The 23,598-nt window shown below is 32.1% G+C and overlaps 1 protein-coding gene across 9 annotated transcripts in view; it reads right to left on the reverse strand.

The window, feature by feature from the left end:
* KIAA0586 (KIAA0586 ortholog) overlaps positions 1 to 23,598 on the reverse strand; it is an 84,382-nt gene that overhangs the window by 7,463 nt on the left and 53,321 nt on the right. For 8 of the 9 annotated variants that reach the window (XM_025038761.1, XM_025038764.1, XM_025038763.1 and 5 more), the window contains 3 exons: positions 21,766 to 21,920; positions 18,865 to 18,973; positions 1,069 to 1,134 (listed from right to left, as the gene is read on the reverse strand). In XM_025038761.1, the coding sequence (XP_024894529.1) occupies positions 1,069 to 1,134; positions 18,865 to 18,973; positions 21,766 to 21,920 (330 nt within the window). Of the gene's footprint in view, positions 1 to 1,068; positions 1,135 to 8,647; positions 13,688 to 18,864; positions 18,974 to 21,765; positions 21,921 to 23,598 lie in introns of those variants that run through there. The other variant, XM_025038765.1, reaches the window with a different exon arrangement.

Below are 23,598 nucleotides of genomic sequence, written 5' to 3' on the forward strand. Positions count from 1 at the left end.
AGAGAGTCTATGGTTCCTCTTGACTAACAGCTTGCTTAGATTCAAGCTGACCAGATCTTTTCTTTAAAATCAGTCAGTCCTGAGTTCCAGCAATGCAGTTGCTTCCCAGCTGTCTATGAAAATGTTACAGTATTTCAGCTGGAGTTCTTGAAGCATTTTTCCTGTCCATCCTGGACTCATCTACTCTTACTTTAATTCCTTGTTTAAGCAGCTGCTAAACTATCCTGCTGTATTCAATTCTCCTCACATACTTAACCCAAAAAAACCAGCCCCGCAGATTTTGCAACATTACAGTTTCAGTGCTTGATAACAAATACAAGTCTTGCTACAAGAAAGTGCTTAGTCATTTGATGTTTAGTATATAATATTTTATTTTCCTCTGCTTTCCAGAATTAGTCACTATTAAACATTTCTTTCCTTACTTTCATGTTTAAGGGAGTGATTTAAAATGTTACTATAGTCTCATCCCAAATTATGTTTTATATATATAAATCCTATTATATTTTTTGTTTACTATTGCTTCTGTTTTTTGAGATGACAAATGCTTATTTTAAAATTTATAATTTAAGATAAAATTCTTCCTATAGGAAGAATAAATGTATTGGCACCTGTAAAAACAACTCTAATTCTTTTTCCTCTAAAAAGCAATAGTTAATGTGAAAGATTTGTTTCTTCTTATGCCAGGTTCCAGCTGCTTCACTTTGTTTAAAACTGACTTCAAAGTTTAAACACTGTCCTGTCCCAACAAATAACCTCCCCCAGATGGAATTATCTCAAGTACTATCCTCAGAGCTCTGAATACCACACCTGCAGGCTTTTAATTCAACATTTTATAAACTTTCCAAAGGAAAATTATAAATTTATTTTCTGTCTCCTAAATTCTAGAGAGTTGAGTTTAGTGCATGAAGGGACTTCTACACCTGGGGAGAGTTTACAGATATTTTAGAGGAATAAAAAACTGGAATTACTATCTCTACTATGCTGATTATTATGAGAGAAAGAAATTGTAAGAACATTTAAAAATGTGAATAGATCAAAGTTCAACAACTTTTAACGTAAAAATCTTACCTGTAAATACAGATGCAAGGTACAGATTGGGCTCAATTTGTGTCCGATCCATATCACCTGGTGAAGCTACAATTAAAAATTTTTTTATAAGAAAATCAGTTAAGCATAGACATAGTCATGACTCATTTCTATTCACTATGAAAGATCACGAACCACATGCACTCCCACAGTTGCTCTCATAAAACCAGGTAAACAGTAGCCTGATCTAGAGGCCTGGATATAAAGAAGGAAGTTAAACAGATGAATTTTAATGATTGTCAATAAAATCATACTTTATCTAATAGATTAGTATCTTTATGCACCAAAGATGCGGGAAAGGGGGAAGCAAAGGATCATAAGAGAATGTGCAATTTGTATTAAGAAACGCAGGGGCCATTTCTCCCAAGATTAAATGTTTTCAGATTCCCTTACGTAAGGATTTAGTCATTACAAAAAGAAGTTTAGAATTCCCCTTCTCCCTAGGCTAGCCTGGGGCAATACTGCCCAATATAATCTTGTTCAAACAACCAACAAAGTTGTCAGCGAGCACAGAGAAGCCCTACCATGTTAAACCAAAGCCAAATTTTAATATTAAAATGAAATAGGCTGGGGGAAATTCTGTGTGGTTAGAAAATTACAAAGCAGAGAAATGTTAAATAAGTGAAGAGAGAAACCTGTGGTACATACAGTTCTCAGGACAAAGGCATTTACCCCTGTTCATGGCATGCTGTCAACCTATGCTCTGAGATACAGTCAATAACTGTCAACAACCATTGTTTCAAACAAATTCTTAGGGCAAAATGGTTTGGAAAAAATTCATAATAAGGTATAATCAGTTTTTTCTAATCTTTTTCTAAGATAAAAAACTCATCTCTAAAGCTTCCTTTATTTCACAAAAATTTCAGGTGGATTTAAAAGAAGATAATTAAACGAATGTGATTTTAAGCATTACATAGCGCATTAAACCGAGCAACATATTCTCACTGGTGACAAACATTCATGTTAAACTATTGCAGTTATATTGTAGGAAACATAAAAATTAAATATGTTTAAAAATTAAATGTAATACAGATCAATGAAGAAAAATCAAAGCTTAAAAAGAATAGTTTTAGAAGAAAATATAGGTTTATAAAGATAAGACTGTGGGCAAATACAACTTACTTATACATATTGATAATCTGCAAATAGACCAAAACTGAATATCCAACTTTAAAATTGTTTTAAAAAAAAATCTTTGAATTCATTAAAAGTGATGTTACTATGATGTCACTACTAGACACTGCCTATGGTCATTTCTCATTCTCCTCTGAGTTTCTGAGAGGGACAGATGTTCTCGCTTGGCCCCTCCAGCTTATTAGAGCCACCTTTCTACATGGCACCTAAAGGATATACGTGGAAACGGGTATCAGCACCACCTCAGAAGCCCCTTCCACTGAGGAATCACTTGTTTGTAGCAAGAAAAATTAAGTGCAGTCTTCTCTGAAGTGGTTGCCTCCAAGCCCAGAACTCAAACTTATCTATTATGTTACGGTAAGAAATAAGCAACATCATTCCTTTTCATACAAAATAAAACTGGGTGGAAACTAAGAAATAGGAAACTAAACTTTAGGTCCAACAAGGGTTCAATTAAAAGAAACTTAAGTGCCTTTCATGTACCTATCATTACACTAGGTGTTGTGAAGACCACAGAGAGAAATAAGAAATTGTCTCGATCCTCCTTCACCGGAAAGACAAAACTAACAGAGCAGACTGAGAGTAGTGAGCAAATCTTCCAACTAATGCTCCTGTTCCACCTAAAATATAAGGGATTTTAAAAGGCTAATACCTAATTGAGCTCCCTGCCTTTTAATATTGCACCACTGCTAGCTGCTGATGTTTCCACTTGTATAACTCAAATTCTTCTTCTATTGGTAATTTTTCCTTTCCTCTTCTTGTTCTATGGTCTTCTTTTTTATTCTCTTTAAGAAGGTGATATATATGGCTTTGGAGAAAGGAGTTGTGAAAGCTTTTCTAACCCAGTGATTTTCAACAGAGGCTTGGGGTAGAGAGAAAGGAAAGCCTGAATCATTTTGGGAGCTTTTTCAAAGTAACAAGGGCTCCCTCTATTCTGATAGGCCTACACTCTAAAGGGCTGTATCTCCAAAGGGGGTTGCTGCTACAGTGAAACACTCTTCTAAGTGCATAATAATATAAATGTAAATTTCATATGCTCCATTTTCTTTGCAATAAAAAATGGAGCATGTTTTAGTTTAAAAAATGAATTTTAACGGAAAAATGACAACTACTTCATTACTCCAAACTGAAGTATACTTTAGTTTAGATCTCTTTATATTCAACAAAACTAATTAGTATAAACATCTAAATTGAAAAAAAACATACAAAATCTGTTATTATTTTTATGTCTTCAATAACACAGACCAAGTAAAATTACTGCAATGCTGGATTTTCTTAAAGGACAAGAAAATAAATGGTTTCTCTCCATTATCCTTCTTCATTTTCCCTGAGATTCAGTTCTTTGCATATAGTTGCTCAAGAAATATTCAGCTGACCAATGTTTCTGAAATCTTTATGTCAAATGGATACACCACTCTGTGATCTTTTATAGATCTTTTTTGGGGGGGGGGAAATAGCCACTTTTTTCTAGCTATTCGATACTGTGGTATGTAAGATTTTTTTTTAATTGCAAATAAATGACAACCGGACTCTGTATTAGAGAGGTGGCTATAAGCTAGTGGCTAAAAGCACAAACTCAGAAGCTAAGGGGCCTAAATGCAAATCACAGTGCCAACATGAACTAGCTGTGAGACCTGAAAGAAATCACCACTTTGTGCTTCAATTTCTTCCTCTGCTTCGTGGGTTTCTTATAATCATTAACTAAGATGATATATATAAATAACTTTGAGTAGTGCCTACAGAGTAGGCACTCAATAAATGGTAGTTTTATTATTATTTACCCTGTGATTATTTTCTAACTTTTCCCAATTGATAAAAAAAAAAAGTCATTTCTGTTAGGCGATCTTTTCAAAATCATCTTATTCTTACTAATAAAGAAATCAAGATTCAGAGAGGTTACTGACAAAGAAATCAATGTCACAAATTAGTAGTAGGAACTAACACTCATAGTAAACAGTTCTTTCCCCACCTCCAAACTTTTTCATATTCTTCTACTAGGATATGTCTTCAGATACTAAGACCTGTAAGTAATAATCAGAAATTATTTTTTCTACTTTTTAAAAAATCATCAAGGAAAGAAATATAGTATAATGTTTAAGAGCATAGCCTTTGCTTTTGGAGTTGGGCTTGGTCTGACTCCCAGCTCTGTCATTTATTAGCTATGTGGCGTTGGGCAAAATATGTAACCTTTCTGAGCCTCTGGTTCCTCAAATGAGAATAACATTACTTAACTAATTGGTTTGATTAAGGATCTTCTTAGAGTGTCACACATTGGAAGTATATATAGATGGTAGCTATTACACATTGTTGTTCTGTTATTATAAACATAAATAAAACTCTCTTCTACCAAAACTGAGGGAGAATCATGATTTCTGCAATGATTTCTCCTAATAGTAAAAAAAGCCACTATGTCACTATCAGTTACTTGTCATTTATTCTTGTAACAAGTAGTAGCCTCATAATTCTCACTTGCTGGATGATGAAGTTTACTGGAAGAGTAAGTATTGTGCTCTACAGATGAGGATTAAAGTAGCAAACACAACCTACACCCAGCCAAAATCATCTGAACATTGCTTATCGAGTTTGTTGATTCATACACTTCCTCATTCTGTTCAAAATTGAAGAAATATAGTACTCATTGGTATTTAAGTCAAAGGATAAGAAGAGAAAATTTTTAAATATTTTATCTACAAATTTCTACAAAAATTCTGAATGGTTAATACTGACTAAAAATTGTCATAATTACCATGAATAAAATTTAACCTTTTACTTTTACTGCAAAAGGCAAATGTGTCAACCTTTATTTAAATGTTTAAAGATACCACAAAATAAGAACAAGTGATCTTAGATCTGGAAATAGAATCCAAGGCTGGGAAAGCAGGGATACTGCTGAAAGCACTTTAAATTAGGGCACACAGAGGGAACTGAGATTGTACGACTTGTATATTATGCTCCTTCCAAACAAGCCATATTTCAATACTTTAGCTTTTTATTTTAAATAGTCATTCAAAATCTTGTAGCTACATAATGCTAATTTGAAAATAAACCACGTTTTTCATACTATTTCAAAAAGTGATATTTAAAAGGATAGAATCTTGGGCTTTATAATTTTTTTTTTTGGTTTGAAAGTTTATCTTCTGCTCTTTTAACTATCTTTAATTTAGTAAGAATCAATAGTATAGAAATACTTAAATCTGTAAATCATTACATTATTGTTATACAAATGCTTTATGGGTTACTTAACAAAACTATATAGTACTATAGAGTCATTAACTGCAAAATAAGGATATATAGACGAAGACTCACTAATACATATTTTTAACCAACAAAACAAGAGTTTTTAAATGAGTGATGTCCAGAATTTGAAACAAAATCTAATAAGGAGAAATATAAAATGTAATAACATTCAGAACAGCCAGATCTTCTATACTAATTTAAGCTCACTGACAAAAAAAAGAATATTATAAATATTATTATAGTAGTTAAAATATATATTAAAAAGTTAACACTTTTTAAATAATCTGCCCAGATTAAGTTACTCACTGGCTGCATATCTAGTAGGTATACAACATGCCCAATAACAGCATTTTCAGAAGTAGTGTCTTAACAGCAGCACAAAAGCTTATATTCGAATGCCAAGAAGCTGATTGGCAATTCAGAGAATAGATGAGCCATCTATCCTGAATACAGACCATGATTTATTTGAATAATGTATATATAATTATTCAAGCTCATTAAAAACCATTTAAGTGCTTGAATGTATTGCTGTGTGGTGTTATGACAAAGAGAGTTCTGCCTTTTAGGGGCAGGAATGTCTAGAGGGACATTCCAGCATTAAAATTTGGTTGAGAATTGAGAGACTTGATGTTTTAAGAGACAACTTTATCTACAATGCACTTCCTGTGGGGTTGAACAGCCTGTGACACAGCTACTAAAACAAGTTCCTCTCAGATAATTATTTATAAAAGTATGCTATAATGGTTTGAAAACAAAAAGAATCTTAAAAATGATAATAGGTTTGCCTCATGAAAGAAGCCATACCTTCTGTATAATTTCATTTATTTAAAGTACAAAAACAAGAGAACTAATACATTCTGTTAGAAGTCAGAATAGTGGTTACCTTTTCAGGGGTGCAAGCTGTGATTGAAAGGGAACATGAGGGGGTTTCAGGGGTGTTGGCAATGTTCTGTTTCTTGAGCTGGGTACAAGTTATAAAAGTAGCTTAGTTTCTGGAAATTCTTTCAGTTGTATACTTATGTGTAGTTTTCTGTGTGTATATTATATTTCCATAAAAAGAGGAAATTGAAAAAAATAGATTAGTTGCAGGAATTAAAAGATGATTCCTTCACAGTTTTGAAGTGTTTTGACGTTATCGAAATAGCCAAATAGCTAACCTTGCTTACCAGGTAGCCTTTAATATCAAGTGAATAGTTACTGCTAGTGAATAGTTACATGGGCCATCCTGCTGACCATAAAGACAAATTCTTTTCTTAAAATCCTGAAATACCAGTGAGCTGAAATTATTTAGAAGCAGAAGTGATTGTTGTTGTTGTTCTAATTTGACTCTCACAGGACTCATTATTTAGGATACTTGATGTTCTGCAATAATTAGCCACTCAAATTGAAAGCACAAACTAATCTCATTTTAACTAATCTTGAAAGCATTTTATTAAGCATATTATAAAGCATGATATTTCTAAAATATTAATATGTTCTGTAAAAGCCATTTAATTACTTATTTTTAGTGCAAAAAATTTTGCTGTTGCAGTTTATAAAAAGCAATGACATCATAACTACATTTAAACTCAATTCTAACACTTATTCAACAATAACTCCTAAAACTTAAATCACACGAGTCTACAGTTGTTAGAGAAGACCACGATTATCACGTTATTATAAATGACCTTTGATAGCAAACAAAGCTGAAGGCAAATAACTCCTTAATAGTTACTAGGCAGTTTGAACCTAAATGTCTCTATAATCTACACACAGAAAATCCATTTTCTGAGATGAAAATCCTTCCTAAATATAAAAACTTCATTCAACTTATGGCCTGTGACTATCACTAAAAATACACTGTATTATTTGTATAGCCTTTACAGTGGATTTTTCCATATCTAGCCATTCCTAACTAAAGTTAGAAACAAAAATTAAATGTGACATAGTGACCGGTTTGCTTGACCAAGACCAGACCTGATAACTTTTGAAAAAGAGTGATAGAATGAAAAATGAGCTTTCAAATACAGGAAGCCACTAGAAAATAAGAACACCACCATTCCATATCCTAAAATTAGAGCTTTAAAGATTTTCTGTTTAATAGTAAGTTTCAGGGCAAGGGGGTGGGGAAGCCAGGGTGGATTCTGCTCACTGTACACACGACACCAATGGGAATAAGGGCCAGCCCAAGTTCTACATTACCATTACTCTAGGTAATAGTTCCAAGCTGTGAGACACAGCTGTATAGGCCCTGCCAGCAAGGCCATAGCAGCAGTGCTTTGATAGCGTGGGGCCCTGAAGTGTCAGGATATAGAGAAGGCAGCAGTTGTTGGCTGTGAAAACAGTCTGATACAAACCAGATGGGAACTTACTAGATGGGCAACACAAAGGAAAACAATTGGCTCATTCAACAAAGTCAGGCCTCTGCCCCAGAGAATTCACAGAAGACAATAACAGTCACCCAGAGTTGATGCAAACAAGAAACAGCCATGTGGTTACAGTTTAAAGAATTGTTTTTCCTCAGACTAAACAAAGTTTTGATTTCTAATTCTTGTATTCATTAATTGTAGTTTGGTGTACAGGCCTTTTGCCAAAGACAAATATTTCCTTTATACAATATATACTTTTGTGGCATCAAGAGAAATATATAGGGACATAGAAACTAATTTGGTGCTGCTTCCTGTAAAGTGCTATGAACATAGGCTGAGCTATTTCAGGAAACTGGCAAATTTAGAAAATGATTGATCATGCTGACACAGTAATTAGAAAATATCCAACATAATATTTCCAGGACTTCCTGTGTCTGATTTGTTTTAATGTAGGCAGAATGACATGAAAAGCAATAATCACAAGTTTCTCAGAACTACATTTCTACCGAATTGATTTTTTCCCCAACTTCATTAGTTGGGACAGTATCATAGCAATTATATTCACAGGAAAAAAGTGCCAGGGTTCCCTATAGCCTTACTGTGTGAAGCTCATTCAGAATAGAAAATGCCTCTACATTCTGAGTTGACAAATATAACATAGATTAACAATTAGATTTTTTAAGATAACTTTGACAGTAACATTTCACTTAAAGACTTTTGTAGGTATATATCCCATATCAGAGTAATTTATTGACTAAATTTAATCATCAAATCAAAAAAATCAGTTTCTGCTATTATAACCATGAGCTGAATAACTATGTAAAAAGTAAGAAAAGAAAAACTAAAAAAAGAAACATGTCATTTATTGAAATCTTACATAAGAGGAATTAAGAATAAACATATCACTCATCAATGAATCAGTTCTATTAAAAGTTTGTTAAAAGTTTTTTTCAACACATGGAATGAACTCTCTTACAAAATGATTAACAAAGGCAGTCTGTCTTAGATTTATTAGCAAATTATTTCTTAGACCTTGGATTAACTCATGAAAAAAAAACCCAGTATATCATTAGGTATACTGATAATTATTTATGCACTTATTCAGAAATTGCCCATTTCTACTTTCATGGGGTGCTTATACATATAAAGATTTCAACCCAATAGACTAGCATAAGTTTTATAAGAAGTAATTGCGTTTAACAAGTTTTTATCTCATAATAGATCCTGATATGATTTCAGAGAATAAGACAAGGGCCAGATCGTGCAGACCTTTTAGATCACTGTGAGGAGTCTGAACTTTATTCTGGTACAAAAAGAAGTCTTTGGAGGGTTTTGAACAGGGAGTCATGTGATCTGATTCATATTTGAATATGAATCATTCTTGCTCTGGGTAGATAACAGACAACAAGGAATCAAAAATGAATATAGGAAGACCAGTCGAGATACTTCTCTGGATAATATTAAGGTTAAAGGATATTAATGCCTAAAAAATCAACTGCACAACTACAGAAGGTAGAAAACTTAGTTTGATATCAAATCATTGAAAAAAATCTTGGACAGTTTTATTAGAACACTGAAAAGCACAGTATCAAGCAACAGTTTTTAAAAACTTCTGTGGACATTGAGACGGAGTAGTGAGATTACTAACCAACCTCTGTGAGCCTCACTTTTATCATCTATGTAATAAAAACAATTATAAAAATATTTTTACATACTCACAAGTTTGCTGGAAAAATGAAATATTTTTTCATTGTGAGAGTTCTTTGTCAGCTGAAAAGCATTTGACAAATGCTAGTTTCATCGTTGTAGGTATGGAAACAGATCTACCACACTTGGCAGTGATTGTATTCTGTCCTAGTGTATCTCTATGCAAGATATACTGACTAGAGCATGATCAAACTAGTAAAGAGCTTGAAAAAATGATATAAAACAAGGAAAAGAGCATCAACTTTGTACTCAGGCAGATACAGACCTGAATTCCATATTTTCATTTTCTAAACTGTATGCTGTAGGAAAATTAGTTAACCTTCATGAACCTTATCCTTCACTCTTACAAAATGGAAATAAAACTACCTGTATGGCATGCACTGTAAGGAATTAATGAGATATTGTAAGGAATAAATGAGATGATAACATGGAGTAGTCAAAACCTACTCTAACTCCTAAGAAACTACTGGTTTGTTCTCCACCTAATTTTGTTTCTTCAAAATGTCATAAAAATATATTTGCCATAAAAAAACAGTTTGCAGCCTTATGAATTTGGCTTCTTTTGCTTTATATAATGCAGCTGAGTTTCATCCACACTGTTGTGTATATCAGTACTCCATTTCTTTTAACTGCTGAGTAGTATTCCATTGTATGGATGTACCACACATTGTTTACCCATTTACCTGTTGAAGGACATCTTGGTTGATTCCAGTTTTGGGAAATCATGAATGAAACTGCTAAAAAATATTTGAGTACAAGTTTTGTGTGAACGTAAGTTTTCAGTTTTCTTGGTAAATTTATATTTAATTTTATTTAAAAATTGCCAGACTGTTTTCCCACGTGGTTGTAGCATTTTGCATTCCCACCAGCAATGTATGAGAATTCAAGTTGCTCTGCTTCCTCATCAATGCACGGGATTATCAGTTTCTTTAATTTCAGCCAACCTGATGGGTATTTAATTTTTAATTAGCATCTCTCAAGTAACTAATGATATTGAACATCTTTTCATGTGCTTAATTATCATCTACATAGCTTTTTTGATGAACTTTCTATTCAAATCTTTTACCCATTTTTAAAATTGGATTGTTCATTTTCCTACTAGGAGTTTTGTGAGTTTTTAAAATAAATTCTGGATCCAAATTCATAATCAGAATGGATTTGCAAATATTTTCTCCCAATCTACAGTTTGTCTTTTTTTCATTCTCTTAACATTGTCTTTTGAAGAACATGTTTTTATTTTGACTAATTAATCAATATATTATTTTATGATCTATGGTTTTTCTGTAATATCTTAAAAATCTTTGTCCAACTAAAGGTCACAATGATTTTCTCCTATATTTTCTTCTAGAATTTCTGTAATTTTAGACTTTATATTTAGACTTAGGATCTGTTTTGAGCTCATTTTTACTCTTTTGTGAGATATGGGTTGAGGTTCCTTTTTACATACAGATGACCACTTGTCTCAATACCATTTGTTGAAAAGATTATCCTTTCTCCATTAAATTCTTTGCCACTTCTGAAAAATCAATTGATTATACATGTGTGAACTATTTTTGGATTCTATTCTATTCTATTGATCTATTTGTCAATCTTTATGCCAATATTACACTATCTTGATTACTATAGCTTTACAGTAAGTTTTAGAATCACATAATATAAATCCTCTACCTTATTTTTCTTTTTAAAAATTATTTTGGCTATAATAGGCCTTCTGCTTTTCCTTACGAGTTTAAATTTAGCTTGTCAATTTCTACCAAAAATCTTATTAGAATTTTGATTGAGATAGCACTGAACATATAGATCAAGTTGGGAAGCACTGACATCTTATTTTTGAGTCTTCTATTACATGAAAATATGATCATCTATTCAATTATTTAAGTTCTCTTTAATTTCTCTCATTGGCTGTTTTTGCAGTTTTTAGCACACAAATATTGCAAATATTTTATTAGATCTATACCTAAGTATTTCATGTTTCTGTTGTTATATATTATAGTTTTTAATTATAATTTTCAATTTCTCACTACTAGTACAGAGAAATATCACTGATTTTTATATATTGACATTGTAGCCTGTCTTGATATAATCATGTATTAGTTTTAGTAGGTTTTTTTTTTTTGTAGGCCTTGTTGGAGTTTCTACAGACAATCATGCATCAGCAAATAATAATGTTTATTTTTCCTTTTCTAATCCATATGCCTTTTATTTCTTTTTCTTGCATTACTGCATTGGCTAGGACTGCCAGTATGATTTTTGAATAGAAGTAGTGACAGCAGATTTCATTTGCCTTGTTTCTAATTTATTGGGAAAGCATTTAATCTTTCACCATTAAGTGTGATGTTGGCTATAGGTTTCTTGTAAATGTCTTTTACTGTGTTGTCCTTTGATTCTTAGTTTTCTGAAATTTTAATCGTGAATAGATGTTGAATAATGTCAAAAGCTTTTCTGTATCTATTGAGATCATCATTTTTTTTCTTTAGTCTTTTCATATGGTGACTAATATTGATTTTGAATGTTGAACCAATCTTATTTTACTGAGATGATCCCACTTGATCATAATTGACTATCTTTTTATATATTGTTTGATTCAATTAATATTTTGTAGAAGAATTTGTGTTTATGTTCATAAGAGATATTTGTCCATAACCTTCTTTTCCAGTATTATCTTTGTCTGGTTTTATTATCAGGGTAACACTAGAAAGAGTTCTTTCCTATTCTGTTTTCTCACAGAGTTCGAGTAGAATTGGTATTATTTTTCCATCAAATATTTGGTAGAATTCTCCAGGAAAGCCATCTGAGCCTGGAGTTTTCTTTGTTGGAACATTTTAAACTAAGAATTCATTTTCCTTTAGTAAATATAACATTACTTAGGTTATCAGTTTCTTCTCAAACAAGGAGAGAAAAATTTTCCATTCTGACTACATTGCCAAATTTATGAGCATAAAAGATATTCATAATACTGCCTTACAATCTCTTAATTTCTGTAGAATTTGTACTGGTTTCTCCTTTTTAATTCCTAATAATGATAATTTGTGTGTTTTCCCTTTTTTTCCTTCATCACCTTGGCTAGGGTTTATCAATTCTATTAATCATTTCACAGAACCAGCTTTTGGTTTCATTGAGTTTCTGCTATATTTATGTCTTCAATTTCATTCTGTTATTTATTTCCTTTCTTATTATTATTAGAAGTTCTGATTTTTAACTCCACTGAAATCAGAGGATATATTCTGTACGATTTCAACTGTTTTAAATTTATTGAAGTTTGTTTCATGACACAGAATAAGGTCAATCTTGGTGAATGCTCTATGTGTACTTAACAAGTGTAATCGGCTTTGTATCAATTAGGTCAGATTGGTTGATATTGTTGCTTAGGTCTATAGTCTGACTTTCTATTTACTTTTTGTAATTCTTACTAAGGAGAGTTAATATCTCCAATTATAATTGTGAATTTGTCTATTTCTCCTCAGAGTACTACCAATTCTTCCTTCGTGTATTTTAAAGTGATGGTGTCAGATATATACATATTTAAGATTGTTATATCTTCTTGATGAATTAACCCTTTTATCATTGTTTAATGTCTCTATCTTTGGTAAAATTGTATGCTTTGATAGTCTTTACTCTGATATGGCTGATGTTCATATAGCCACTCAGGCTTCTTTTAATTAGTGTTTGCATTGTTTATCTTCTTTCTATCTTTTTACTTTTAATCTATGTCTTTATATTTAAAGCAAGTTTCTTATTGACAGTTGTTTCTTTTCCCCTCATTTTATGCCCTCTTGGAGTAATTGAGTAGTTTTAATTTAGTATTATTTTAAAATATTTTAATGATTAGTTTACAATATACATCTATCACTTACCATATTCTACTTTCAAAAAATATTATATCACAACATATACTGTATGAAACCATCAGTATACTTCAATTTCTCCATCCTATATTTCATGCTATCACTATCATTTTATTTTTACAGGCTCTATAAATAGATAATATATTGGTATTATTTTTGCTTTGGACAATTATCTTTTATAGTGATTGAAATAAGAATTCTTTTATTTATACCTTTGTTTAACCACCTCAGAAGCTCTTCATTTCTTAAATCCAAGCTTCTTTTTGGTTATCTTTTAATTTCTACCTGAAAAATTTCCTTTAACTTGTTGGTCTCTCAGTTTTCATTTACTTGGAAAAAAAAAAGTATTTATTTTGCCTTCATTTTTGAAAAGCATTTTTGCTAGATACAGAATTCTGGGTTAATTTAACTTTTCTTTTTCCTTTGTAAATGTCACTCCATTGTCAACTGGACTGTGGGTTTGTAATAGAAATTGAAGTATTTCTTATCTTTCTTCTTCTGTAAGTGATATACCTTTTTTTTCTGGCTTCCTAAAACATTTTCTCTTTCTCTTTGGTTTTCATTAGCTTGAATATGGTGTGTATAAGAATTTTTTCTTTTAATCTCACTTGGAGTTCTCTGAAATTCTTGGACTGTAGTCTGATATTCTCCATGGTTCTTATAAAACTATTGGTCATTATCTCTTTAAGTACTCTCTTCTGTTTGCTTTCTCTTTTCTTGTTGGGATTCCAATTAATATATGTTAGGATACTTGATATTGTTCTTGGATGCTCAAAAATTTTTCCCATTCTGTTTCAATTTCAAATGACTATCGTCAAATTTACTGATTCTTTGCTTATGTTGAGTCTACTGATAAGCCCAGTGAAGTCATTCTTCATCTTTACTACTGTCTTTCCCCTTCACATTTCTATTTGACCCTTTCCTATAATTTCCATCTCTCTGCTCAAATTCCTATCTGCTCATGCATGTTTTGTCTATCTTTTCTACTAATATAATGATTTCTACATTAATCATAGTTATTTTAAATTCCCTGACAGTTCTACCAACTGAGTCATCTGTGAGTCTTATCTTAATTGCTTTGTCTCGTAAGTGTGGACTGTTGTTGTTTTCATGCTTTTTTTTGGTATGACTGAATTCCAGACATTGAGTGTAACTAAGACAATAGAGAATGAAGTTAAGTGGTATTTAAGCTTGGAAATGGGGACATCTCTTCTTCAGTTAGTCCATTAATATAAAGAATTGAATCAATTAAGTCAGGAGTTAAGTTGGCTTTGAGTTTTGTTGTTGCTGCAGTTAACTTCGGGGTACCACCAGCTTAAAAATCCTCTAGTGTTATACTGTGTTTAGGATGGGCCCTAGTACGCCAGAGTGTTTTTCTCAATGTTCTTGTTCTACCTTTAGCTTTCAGCTTCACTGTGCACCTGCAAAAAAAACAAAAAGGGAGTTTCTCCTCTCTACACTCTGTACCTTGCCCACTGGTAGACTGCTGCTTCTTATTACTCAAATACTTGTTGGTCTCATAGTGAGGGACCGGGAAGGAGTAGTTCTCTGTTGTCCTGGTCCAGCTTCAGTCCCAAGCAGATCCTGTATGCCCTGGTCTTGTGATGGGGGTTTCTCAGTGATCCTGTCTCTGTTCTCAGTGGCAGCCAAACTCTGCCTTGTCCCTTTAGCAAGTTTTATGTAAGTGAGTTTCCTATCCTCTCCCATCAGTAAGAGATCTCTAACAATATTGATATAAGATTGTGAGATCAAGACTATTTCCTTCCTTTCCCCCAAAAGTGAATGGGTTTTCTTTACTCTTCCCCCAGCCACAATGGGTTTTCTCCTATACTTTGGAGGTGACAGATATGCTGCCCCTTCCCCAGTGACTTAAGGCTTTTGTTCTTTCAGGAAAATGGTCCAAATGGGGCATCCAGTCTTTCTGGAACTCTCCTCTTTCAGGTCTGTACAGGTGAAGGAATAATCTCTCTAGTCTCCTGCCTTGCTTCCTAATTTTTCTTCTTCTAGGTCTGTGGAAAAGAGACTTCAAGTGAGGATAAACATCCCTTATATCAGTATTGGTATGTTTGGTCTTCAGCAACCCATTAATAAAGTTTAGCCAAATACAACTTATCCACTTGTATGGTGACTTGTATTTCTTCCTGTGATTGTGCTCTGGCACACTTAGATAATGCTTGTGTCCCATCTCTTCAGAGGATTCCGTCTTTCCTTGGACTTTGGGCAACTTAGTTGTTCTGCATCACAAGTTCTCTGATGGGTTTAAAAATGTTATGATTTTGTAGTTTATCTGACATTTTATTACAGATAGGGTAGAAGTGACACTCTTTACACTTTCTTCATCCAAGGTGGAAAGAGAATTCCCAAATCAGGCAACATTTAAAAATGAATTTCTATTTTATTAATCAATAATAGCATGGATTTGCAGAAGATACATTTATTCAGATAATGCTTGTTAAGCACTTAGATTTGGGGAAGACTGGTCTTCCACACATGGTTTTGAAATCACTTGTCATATACCTTAGGAACAAAAAAAGCAACTTAAACTTTTAACTGTGATTTTAAAATTACTAAGATCAATTATAATTCTGATAGCTATAGTAATTTAGCTATATATGAAATACAAAGGCAAAAATATACCACCTTATTGAAAAAAAAAGATTTCATTTGCACGTGGTTGGAAATAGCTTCTAAATATACATAAGCTTTGAATTTCCTAATTCTCATATATTTAAAGTCATAATTACTATATGTGTGATATACAAGGTGCTAAGATAGCTAGGAATTAAGCTCAGGATATAACGTCAAAAAAATCTGTGATTCTGTAAGTTTATTTCCAATAAAAATGTAATCTGCTTTTGATAAATTACTGCAATCACACATCACTTTTTGCATTTTGACACATATTTTCTGAACAACATATATAATCTACAAATAAGAAAACTGAAGAAGTCTGAGATTTTCAAGCAACTTTGACAACTTGCCTTAGCATAATCACAAAACATATGATCTGTTTTCCTTATTGATTATTGTATAGCATGTCTGACTTTCTAATTATTATTTATTAGTGGTTTTTTAATTTTAAGAGAAAAAGGCAGAAAATACTTTTTAAAGTTAGCTATTTTAATATATCACTACAGAATTAATTGTTCCTGGTTCACAATGAATAAAATGGATTTAAATCTAGTCTTTCATTTGTATTGAAGAAAGTTAACTTGTACAGTGAAGGGGAAAAATTTAAATGACATAAAAATCACTTAAAAAGTTGCTTTCACTATAAAACTACTAGGCACATTAACTGGGACATAGAATCAGGTAAGTGGCAACATATATGTGGCTGAAAATATACCCAATGAATTCAACACCAGATGAAAGAGTTTTACTCTTTGACTCCAAAGATGCCATCTGTCAGAACAATCAATTCAATCTCTCTTTTATATTAAAATCTGAAAGTAATAACCAAGGGGGAGTGGGAACAAGGATTTTACAGATTTCCCAGAAGCACAGTGCTAGAATCTATGTCTTGCCATATCCTCCGTTAGTTTTTAACGGACGATCATTGAAAGAGCTGCTACTGCTAGTAAACTGCTTGATTTTTTGTGCACACATAGTAAGCTATTATGCATTTCAGAGTAAAATACATGATACTTCCTCCTGAAATAGTCATAATTTGGGGTTCAAGTATTCTTCGAAACATTTATCTGCCAAACAAGATGTGGTTTTGATTCCCTTGTGATAAGGTGAATTTGCTTCATTATCTTCAAGGCCTCTGTGTATGAGATAGGATTGAATTCCTTCAAGGTCACCCAAAGTCCTGAGAACCCTAGAGGATTATTTTGGCACTCTGACTCTCCTATTCTCTGAAACATTTGGCCATGTCTCAGAGTTTCATCAGAGAAAAAATAAAACCCAGAAAATGTATGGGAAAAAAGTCAAAACTGACTGTATTTGCCAAGGCAATTATATTCATTCAAAAAATATTCAGTATGGAGATACATATCAATTATAGAGTGAAACACTTGGCTTCTATTTAAAATGCTCTATTTATAGCTCACTGGGTATTTATTTGTCTTAGTCAAAGCTGACATAGGTCTGCTCTCCTAACTTCTGTATTCAATGTAAAATTAAATGAAACAAATTTACACACATTAAGTTCACTGTTCTAAATTCTTTCTAAATAAAACTTCCTCTTACCAGTAACAACTTAGTTTCTTTTATTCCAATGATTTTTATTGACTTATTAAATGATAATTGGACATTATTTAATGGCATTGTTGTAAGTCAACAAAAATTTAACTGTTGCCATCTTGTGGTCAGACATTCATTTAGATGAAATAATGTCACTTTCCTAAAGAGAGATATTTACCTTTAAAATCTTACCAAAGACATTTTCCTATAAGCTGAGAAAAATGATCATTTTACTGCATATAACATCCCCCCAGGAGACATTTATAATTTTAAGAAATTATAACTTTTTAAAAACTAAATTAAATGTAAAGTCATTGACCATGAATGATAACGGTACTCAGCTGAAGGACATTATCAGTCCTGATACTATGGTAGTAATATTCATTTGCTTTATATACTGTCATGATTAATTTTTAAATACCATAAGAAGAGTTTTATAGGCAATTATCCATAGGATTCTAAAATATAATATTAATGCTACTATACCACGGTTAGGTTAAAAAAGTAGTTGGGAAGGCAAAGTTGTCACAAGTTGGAGCAAGAGAGGAACAGAAAACAAACAGGAAAGTAAAAACCTAAACCTCATATAGCATAATCTTAATAAATTGCTTCTTAATTTGGGGCCTCCCTAAAATGCCAAATGCATAGTTATATTTGCAATTATACTGGCACTCAATAAGTGGAATAAAAAAGCATAATTATAAAAACAAAGAAAAACATTTCACCACTTAAAATATTCCAAATACTTCTTCCTGGATTGTGAATAGAAAGTTTTAAACAGAAGACTTCTTAATTTCTACTGCTAAATTTCAGAATTAGGTTATATGAAATTTAAATGACTAGGAAGCAAGAAAAGTTCATTCATATGATAGCATTTAATGTAAGAATTCTTTTTTTTTAAGTTGTACTTGGTCAATATCACCACATAACACTAACTAACCTTTACAAAGCACCTTACTTAACAGCCATAACCCCTGACTTTATCATATTATAATTCAAAACAGACAACTATGATATAGATACAAATCCATATGTAGATAAAAAGACATTCACTTGTACAAGAACCAAAAGGTAAGATTAAAGGAAAAACACTAGCTGAGAGTTTTTTAAATCTATTTAGCAATAGAGTTTATTGGTAAAAAGAACTAACAAATATATCATCAAATATGATACCAGATTCTTTAAATGGACCAAATGAGAAAAAACAGACAAAAAGAAGACTTAGCAAGATGTATGTAAAAGTAAAGATTTCTCATTATATATTTGTTCGCTATCAGGACAAGTATCAAACTATTATATCATTACAAGAAAATGAATCTTACCTTGCTGTTGTGAAAGTGAAATTTCCGATTTATTTCTCACATGTATTATACGACTTTGTGCTGGCTTGTGTTCAACTTGCTTCACATCTTGGTCTTGCCTTTGTTGGTACTAAAGAATTTAAGACATGAAGTCATAGTATTATTTTTAAAGTTACTTTAAAATAATTTGAACAATTAAATTACTTAGGTGCATGCCTCCTAGTTGCCCAAATGGGTGATAGAGTACATGTTACTAAAGATATTGCAAACAAAATCTTTAAAAAGATTTGGATAACACACATAGATTTCAAACATTCAAATCATTTCTATTTTTACTAGAAAATTCAGAGCTACTTATAAATCAAACTATTCTTGACATATATGCATGAGGGATTTAGACAAGATAAAACTTAATTTGGCTGTAAGCTCTCACATATTACTATTTTTGCATAAAATGAACATTTGCATAATGCACTGCAATTTCAAAAAGCTTTTATATATAGTAACATCATTTAATTCTCACAGGTGTAAGAGGTATTGTTATACTCTTTGCCATTCAAGAAATGTACACTCTACCATAAGCCTCACCGTCACTCCTCCTTACCTACATAACCTAAACGAATTTGGAATTTACAGCAGTCAAAAATTCCTTCACAATCACACATCACAAATTGTGATGACTTTAGCCATTTTCTTTCTTCCCTTTCCTAATTTATGGGCCTAATTATGAATGAGTCCCTAAAAAACAGCTATTAGGTATATTTTGACAGGAACTTAAAAAGTTATCTCTGGACTCATCAACAACTACAAGCAGAGAAGGATCTGAAACACCTGTCCACATGGACTCAAATGTAAACCACCCTGACTGGCAGGCACCTATTTACAGATAAAAGCGAGTAACTTTAGACTGCAGTAGTAACAACTAGCTTTAACTCTGGTCTTCTAAGTTTAGAGCCATTTGTCATGTAGGTTTCTGCCTTGAAACAAGTATTATTTCGGTGTGCATTTCTAAGATGAATACTATGACTATCTATGGCTACTTCAGCTTAGAACCTCCATATTGGCTCCCTTCCCTAACCATAGTGATTAAGAGCTGAGCATTGTGGATCTAAACTGTTTGTGTTCAAATCTGGCTGTCATTTTCTAGCTTTGACCTTGGGCAAGTTATTAACCCCTAATACCTCAATTTCCCCATTTATAAAATGGGGATAATAATAAAAACTATCTCATGAGGTTGTTATAAGTATTAAATGAATTAAATATGTAAAGAACTTAGAACAGCATCTGGTAGAGTAAGTACTGTGTGTGCTATTATTATTACTAGCCATACTTCTCTGATAAAGAAATCTAACAAAGGAATTTTTTGAGGTCCATTCTTCAGGTAACACTTCATAGTTTTATTTTAAAATAGGCCAACAATTAAAGGAAAGCAATCTTTATTTTCAAAATAGTTTTACTGAGATATAATTGATAGACAACAATCTTCACATACTTAAAGTATACAATTTGCTAAGTTTTGGCATATGTATATAATATACCCATGAAACAATCACCACAGCCGAGATAATATATTGAACATATCCATCAATCTCAAAAGGTTTTTCAGATCCTTTTGTGTTCTTTGCCATTACTATAGATTAATCTGCATTTTCTAGACTTTTACATAAGTGGAATCACAGAAAATGCACATCTTTTTTTGGGGGGTGGGGGTTCTGTCTTCTTTCCCTCAACATGACTTTTGTGAGAATCATTCATGTCATTTTCTGTTTCGGTAGCTCATAGCTTTTTATTGCTGAATAGTATTCTTGTATAGATTATACCACAGTATGTACATTGTTTGTACACAGTTTGTACATTGTGTTGTTTCCAGCTTGGGGGATACTACAAATAAAGTTGCTACATTCAAGTACAAGTCTTTCTGTAGACATATGTTTTAGTTTCTCTTAGGTAAATACTTAGGAGTGAAATGCCTGGGTCATATAGATGTTTAACCTTTTAAAGAAATTGCCAAATTGTTTCCTAAAGTGGTTGAATTATCTTACATTCCCAACTAGCAGAGAGTTCAGTTGCTCCACATCCTTGCCAACATTTGGCATGTCAGTCTTTTTAATTTTTAATATTCTAATGGGTGTGAAATAATATTTCTTTGTGGTTTTAATGAGCATTTTCCTAATGATTAATGATGTTGAGAATCTTTTTATGTGCTTACTTACAATCAGATATCTTCTTTAGGTAAGATATCTGTGCAAATACTTTACTTTCTAATTGGATTGTTTGTTTTCTTCCTATTGAATTCTGTGAGTTCCTCATATATTCTGGACACAAGATAAGTGATTTGCAAGTATTTTCTCCCAGTCTTTGGCTTGTCTATTCATTTGCTTAACAGTGTGTCTGAGTACAGATCAAATAACTGATGGTAATGTGTCTTGAAGAGCAGAAGTTCTTATTTTGATAAGACCAATTTGGAAGTTTTGTTCTTTCATGGTTTAACTCAGTATGAAATTTCTTATTTTTTATGGTAACACATTTTGCAAATTTTAATGTAATACATATTTACTGAGTACCTACTATGCACAAATTACTGAGCTAGAAATTGCATGGGGTTACAGAGATATAAATGGTAATAGCTACCTAACCTAGGTAACAGGTATTTTATACACATTAATTTATTTTTAAAAAATTTAAATTTTTAATTTAAAGATGAGGAAATTGAGGCTTAGAAGAAGGCTAAGTGATGTGTTCGAGGTCACAGCTAGAAATGAAATGAACTAAGGTTTATATCCTGGCTAGAGTAAGTAAATAAAGGAGGCATGAGTTGAGGCTATCTGACTCCAAAGACTATGCTCTTAAGAGTGTACCATGCTAAGGCAATATTGTTATCATTCTCATTTTAAATAAAGTAAAGTACTATTGACTGGTTACCTGAGGAAAATCTTCAGCTGCTACTGGTAATTTAACATCATTTTCTTGTGCTGTCAGAAGTGTTGTGGGAAGAGAAAGATGAGAATCTGGCTGCAACTCCAATTCTCTCATACTCATTGGACCATGACTAGCACATGAATCTTCATAAACACCACCTGTTATCAAATATACAAACAAAAAGTTAAAATAAATTGTTTCTCTTAGACAAAGAATAAATAATTGACTAAAATCACCAATATTTCTTACCTACTGAATTAGAAGTAGCAGTGTACTTCAACCAAACACCTGGTACAAAGCCTTTACTGCAATTAAGACCAAAACTCATAGAGAATGCAAAAAGTACCTATGTTCAAACAAATCTATGGACTGTTCTAAGGTTCCAACCAACAAGTTGCACATGTGATCTAGACCAAACCACACCAACTCCTAACATGTCAGCTTACCTTTTCTTTTGGTAGGAGTCAACAGAATACTTTCTATCTAAGGGGCAATTTCTTGGCTAGAAAATGTTGGTATTGCTTAGTGCTGTTCTGTAGATATTTTTCTTCAAATGATCAAGTTACTCTTTTCTAGAGTTTATACGAAAGAGCAAATGACTGACAATTGCCAAGAAAAGTATAAAATATAATTTTAAAAAGGGAAACTTGCCTTATCAGATAACAGAATGTATCATAAAGACAGAATAGTCTAATATATTTTAGATAATAAAGAATGTTTTAGATCCAGAATACGTGGAATAAAGAACCCGGAAATATATTCCTACATCTATGGGAATTAATATATAAATTGGTTAATATTTCCATTCAAAGATAGTAAAAAGATAGTTTACATAATAACTAATGCTGACACAACTGGCTATTTATATGGAAGAAAATCAGAAGGGACTTCTACCTTACACCAGCTGCAAAAATAAATTTTGGATACACTTAAATATAAATATATACTAACTAATGAAAATCTTGCAAAAAAAAAAAATCTAGGAGACTACAAGTATAAGCTTGTGTTATGGGAAACCTAACCAAGCCATGAAGACACAGAAAATATAAAAGACAGAAATATAACTATATAAAAGAATTTCATTATATGGCAGAGATCATAAATAATGTCAACGAACAAAGTATAAATTTAGAAAAAGATATTTGTAAAACAGATGACAGAAAACATCTAAAATATAGAAAAGTTACAAGAAAATTTAGAACTTAAAAGATGGGGAAAGAACCTAAGTAGGTAATTCACAGAACAAATCCAAATGGCCAACAAACATGAAGACATAAACTCAGTAGTCAGAGACACATATTTATATTTCAACTGACAAAAATAAAAAACAAACACAATTTCTGGGGGGTGAGGGATGCAGGGAAAAGGCTCTAAAAAATTAATAATAAAAATACATTGGTTTAAACTTTTAAGACAGTAACTTGGCTTATTTATTTTAAAATTAAAAATATATTTGTCCTGGGACCAGTAACTACTCCTGGGAAACTATTCCATAAATAAAAAATGCAACAATATGTTAGGATATATGTGTATGGATATGTACTTGAGCATCACTTATAGTGGAGGGAAATGGTAATAAAGTAAATATCCATCAACAAAGACTGAATAAATTATCAGAAATCCACACTAAAAGGTTTTATGCCATTGTTTAAAATAAATATAAGCAGTATCAGTTGACCTGGAGTAATTTCCAAAGAGTTTACTGAGTAAAAACAAAATGCAGGTGAGTGTGCATGATATAATCTCAACTTGTAAAATAATGACACACACATACATTTATGTGTGCCTATCGTATACATCTCATGTGTGTGTATGCGTATGATTATATATGTGTAA

The sequence above is a fragment of the Pteropus alecto genome, unplaced genomic scaffold (genome assembly GCF_000325575.1).
Source record: "Pteropus alecto unplaced genomic scaffold, ASM32557v1 scaffold86, whole genome shotgun sequence".
Lineage (NCBI taxonomy): Eukaryota > Metazoa > Chordata > Mammalia > Chiroptera > Pteropodidae > Pteropus > Pteropus alecto.